A 5,197-nucleotide genomic window follows, 5' to 3' on the forward strand; every position below is an offset into this window, starting at 1 on the left:
CCCTCCTTGACAGCCAACTTCTTTTTCCGGGAAAAAAGGAAGAGGAGGAGAGGGTGAGATACTAATCTCTCCTCACCCTCGTCCTCCCCACCCTCGGCGTCACCCTTACCTAGCCGCGCTGGCGCCGGGCGCCGCCCAGCACAGCGGAGCAGAGCGGAGCAGAGCGACCCACTTCGGTAATGAACAAAATTCAAAACGTCTTTGCGGCCGCCAGTCGGGGCGCCGGCCCGGGCGGTATGGAGAAACTTCGGGCCGCGGCGCAGTGGTGGCGTAGCCGGGGTCTGTATGAGCTGAGAGCTGGTGACGCCTTTCTCTCCCTCCCCTATCACAGACTGTAAATGAATATCTTCCAAAATTACGACTGTTATTTCTGATACAAATAAACGATTACCAAAAAGGGGTGAATTTAAAATTGACGTCCAAAATAACGACGGCTCAAAGTTTTGTTCGGCTATGAAGTCAACGCACAGTTTCTCCAAATTTTTGTGTGGTGACCATTTCAACGGGTAAACTTTAGCACATTTCTCATGAAAATATTTTAAATTGCCCTCATTATTTCATACACGTTAGGGGATAATTTAGTCCCCAAAAGGGCAACTACGTTTTCGTGATCCGGATGTGCGGTGAAACACTACCTTTTTAGGAACAGTACTGTCACTTTCCATTTAGAGTGAACACTCTGATGTGCGGGTGTGCTACACCACTGGACTGTCACTTTCTCCTCTCTCTTCGCGTAGCGTGAAAATGACGTGCCTCGTCTGTCCCGCCGCTGTCTACCCGTTTTGCGTTTGCGGAGGGGGGGGGGTACAAAAAGCAACCTGCCAAGAACGGCACGAGGCCTGACAGCCGCGGGACAGCCCCGGGACAGCCGCGCCCCCATAGCGCGTTGGGGCGCAGACTCGTCGCAGATTGTTTTTTTTTACACCCTCTATATTAATACATTTTTCGCTTCCACTCCGAAATGTCGCTCGCCGCGTGTTCATTCGTTCCAGCCGTCTGCTTTCTGTCTGCGGCAACGCCCACGCCGCGCTAATAAGCGCCTGGTGGAATCACCTTTACTCTGTCAAACTACACAGTACAGAGTTTGTGACAAATCACGAAAGCATGTGGTTTGTGTTTGCAATTGACACAGTTTCTCATGCCCTGCATTGCAATGCCCTGCCGGCTTCAAGTTGTTGTTGTTGTTGTGCTATTTCACCCGATTGTCTGACTTTGCTTCCAGCGCTGGGCTGGTGCCCCATGGCCTGGGACGGCCTCGTGTGCTGGAACGCGACCCCGGCCGGTTCGACTGCCGCACAGCCCTGCCCAGAGTACATCGCTGGCTTTGACACGCAGGTAAAGTCATTTTTGTCTAATTTAACCCTATGCCCTCTGCTGTCAAAATATTACTGCACCAGGCCCCGGCTTTTATTCTTTGTTTTTCTCCTCTCGTATGTCAATTTTTCATCCCTGCCCCTTTTACTGTCTCCCTCTCTTCATTTTCGCCCTCTCTCTTGTCTCTGAAGCGGCAACAAGTGCCAGAAAGGGGGAGATGAGAGAGGACGGGGTTGCTCTGAGTGGTGTAGTGTTGACCGCTCCCCCCTCTCTTTCTCTCACCGCCCACCGAGCCGCCCACGCTTCCCCTCTTCTTCCTACCTCGATTAATTTTCGCCACTTACCGCAACCGCGGGCGGGAACCTTATTTCCGCACCCTGCTGATGAGATGATTCTGAACACGACTCTCCGCGTATTCTCTCCCACGTGCTTTTCTTTCTTTGGCGAGAGTATTTCGTTCTGTATCGTTTTGTATAAAACCGAAAGATAAGATAGGAAACGAGTTATTAGTTTTCACTTTACCTTGGTTGTTGTAGCTTCCATCTCAGAAAAGCGTTGCGCGCCCGCCGCCCGCCTGCCGGAGAGAGTTTTATTTTATTCTTATTTTCTCTTTTGCCCGGACCTATTGAGATTGCTCTTCGCAGTCCATAAATTCGTGTAAAATTAGCCTTGCGGAAGGAAGCCCTTCTTGGATTCCGCTGCAGGACGGTATACAAAGTTGGGGCAGATTGTGGAAGGGAAGCGGAGTGAAGTGGGCGGCGTCGGCGGGCGCGTCAGCCGGGGCGCGGGCGTGGCGTCGCACGGAATGAAAATGGATGCAAAGGTTGCACTGTGTGTAATGGAGTTAGTTTTGCTTGTCGGAGAGCTGCCGGCCCGGCCCGGCTCGCCTGCCCGCGAGCCCTTCGTAAACAAACTCGGTACCCACGCTACGGCCAGCTGCTGCCGCTGTACTCCTTATTTCAGCCCTCTGCGCTCCGGTCGCCTCGGGGGACTTACAGGCCTGGTGTGTTGTGTTCTTTCTCCTGCTTCGGATATACTATATTTTTGTTGTGCTGATTTTGAATGCGTTGTTTTTATTTGCTGGGAGAATGTAGCCACATGCACGCTAAATACCCAAGGAGCAATACCAGTCGTTACAACCCTCGTTGAAGTTGAAAGGTGACTATGGCCATCACCACTGCTACTATGCCTAGAGGGGGGGGGGGGCACTGAGCCACGGGCAATACTCACTAGTATTGGCCAACAGTCTGGCCATGCCCCGTGGCAAAGGCTTTGGCCATGTTCCATCATGGCTAGCGGCCGTGGCACGCCGAGTTTTCAGTGCTGTATGCCCCATCCATCGGTGCTCTGGGGGCGGCAGAGCGTGATAGCAGAGAGCTGCGGGTGGGGAACACTGCCACACTCGCACCCCCCTGTTCCAATAACTCTAGCGCGGAGCGCTGCCGCTCCAACTGACCGGAAGTCGTGGCCGCATCGCGGTGCGTGGCCATGAGCGCGGCGGCGTGCGTGGCGCATAGGCGCCTCGTCTATGCCCGGTGCATTGCGAGCTGCATTGCCTCATTTGCGTCGAGTCACGAGTGGGGTTGGTCATAATCAGCAGTGATGGCATGGGGGGTTATCGTCGACTGTTCTGGCCGGAACTGTAATTGGTATGAGAAGGAAATAACGTCCCCGTTTCTCCCCCTTCATACCACCGAGGGGAAAAGTCTCCCATTTACGAAAACTCCACAATTTATGTTGTAGAGTTACGATTTTAAATCGTACACATTAGCGATCTCAAGTCTATACGAATTCAAATACAGTGCCATTCAAAATAAATCAACATTGTTAAAATACTGCTTTGTTTTTTTTTAAACGAAAACTGCCCTCAATAAGTCGACGACCGCATTCGTAATTTTCATCGGCGTTGTAAGTGTACTAATAATTTCAATTTTAAAATCACACCAAAAGCGAGTTAAATTTGACGAAGGTATATTTTTCACACTGCACGCAGCGCAAGCTGCTGGCTGCTGAGGTCGACCGAAGCACGATTGGACCCCCTTAGACTGGGTGGCTGCCCAGCCCAACCCACTCCCCCTCAGCCGGCCTGACTCGCTCCCTTCGTGGCTCGCCCTGGCCCTGTCTTAGTTATTTCTCGACGGAAACTAATGCCCCCGCCCATGCTCTAACCTCCCCTCCTCTCCAACCCCCGACGCTCGTGTCCAAGTTGCGCCGGGACTATCTCGGGCGGGGCGCGCTGGTTCTGCTGGCCTCGGCACGGCTGACGGCGGCTGGCTGGCTGCATTCGGCTCTGCACAGCGCCCTCCCTCACCCACTCTCGCCCTTCCGCGCCGCGCCGTTTTGTCGTAAGTCGCAGCCGCGGGCGGGGCGGGCCGTTCCCGCCGTCCTGTCTCGGACGGCATTGCCGCCGGCATCCCCACCACGACGTAGGGAAGCATTCGATCCGTACGTCTACACATTCAAGTCATTCGAAGTAAAGTCGTTACTTTAAACTACTGCTATTATCACCGTTAAAAAAACTCACAGAAATCGCAGGGACGCGTAACGTGAACTTTTTAAATAAAAGTGATGAATTTGGTCACAGCAGGCTAAAATGACCCCTGTTGCTAAAGGTGGTTAAGAAGATGTATCAATAGGCAGACACTTCCAGATCTGACTTAGAGTAGTTTTAGAAATGTTGTTCTGGCAGACGCTCTTGTCTTTTATTGTTGTATAAAACAACTAACGACTTTTAGTTTGGCTTCTTTTAAATTATTAGTTTTTAACGTGGTGCGGAACCCTTTTCAATAAACTTGTTTGTGCGCGGATAGCTTGCCCGGCCCCCGCAGGAAGAAGAGGAGTTCATGCGCGCGGAGCAGCCCGGGCTTGTCAAAATATACAAGTTTGCAAAGCAACACAACACAACAACTTCGCTAAACATTTACCTTGTGCGGTGGAGGAGACCGCGCGCGGCGCCACGCCAAAGCCACGCGCCGCACGCCGCCGCTGAAGGGAAAGCGGCGCCGGGAAAGATTTGCGGGGGACAACGCGGAAAACGCTTTTCGACTCCATGTAGCGGAAGGACATACAAAGTTATACACGCCACAGTAACTCTGTACTTGTAACCAAACAAAGCTGTTTTGGTGAATGCCACTGATCCATGTGCACAATTATTTCCCTGTGAGGTTAAGTGATCGAGACAGATGTGGTGATGGGAATGGGGATGGGATGGGGTCTTTATTTCGAAAGCAACTGACAATTATTGTTTTTGTCTGATTTAGTCTTTCTATTCCGCGGTCTGTGGGGCAGAATGTCGCGCGCGCTGCTTCCGGGTTTCATTTGGAAGGGCGTGTGGATAGGTTGCTGGGGGGAGGGGGTAGACAATAAGCGGGTGGCAGCGGGTACTACGTCGTCGATCAAGTTGAGGGGGTGGAGGGGGGTAGAGGGGCGGTCGAAGGCCGATTTATCCGCGGGGCTTGAGCCTGCCTCGCGACCCGTCGTGAACACCAGCCTGTGTGGGCTGGGCTATGGTGCTCGTGCTGACCTGCCTCGGTCGTCCCCGGCTGGGGACCCGCCACGACAAATGAGTGGATGCCGGGCGGTAAATGCATGTCCATCTGTCCCCTGTCCAGTAAACCAACGCGGAGGTACCCGCCCTTCTCCCGCTCTGGCTGGTCGCAGAAGGAGGTATATAGCGGTGGCGGTGGAGCGCCCCCCCTCCCCCCACCCCTCCTACCCCCTGACCGTTAAGAAAGGCCACGGCTCCAGGGGGGGCTTTCTGCCTGGTTGTTTATTGTGGCCGCAGAATGATAAATGAGTAAATAAGTTGTTAACGACGTGTGGAGCACCGAGCACCGCTGGCTCTCTAATCTCTACCCCCTTCCCTTACCCCTCGCATTCTCTC

General features: G+C 53.2%; 1 protein-coding gene across 3 annotated transcripts in view; it reads left to right on the forward strand.

The window, feature by feature from the left end:
- Positions 1-5,197, forward strand: part of LOC113218186 (secretin receptor-like) — a 100,762-nt gene that overhangs the window by 21,258 nt on the left and 74,307 nt on the right. For all 3 annotated transcript variants that reach the window (XM_052270516.1, XM_052270511.1, XM_052270512.1), the window contains exon 3: positions 1,223-1,335. In XM_052270516.1, coding sequence (XP_052126476.1) covers positions 1,223-1,335 — 113 coding nt within the window. The remainder of the gene's footprint in view (positions 1-1,222; positions 1,336-5,197) is intronic.

Source organism: Frankliniella occidentalis, unplaced genomic scaffold (assembly GCF_000697945.3).
Source record: "Frankliniella occidentalis isolate FOCC.00 unplaced genomic scaffold, Focc_3.1 Scaffold6, whole genome shotgun sequence".
NCBI classification, from domain to species: Eukaryota; Metazoa; Arthropoda; class Insecta; order Thysanoptera; family Thripidae; genus Frankliniella; species Frankliniella occidentalis.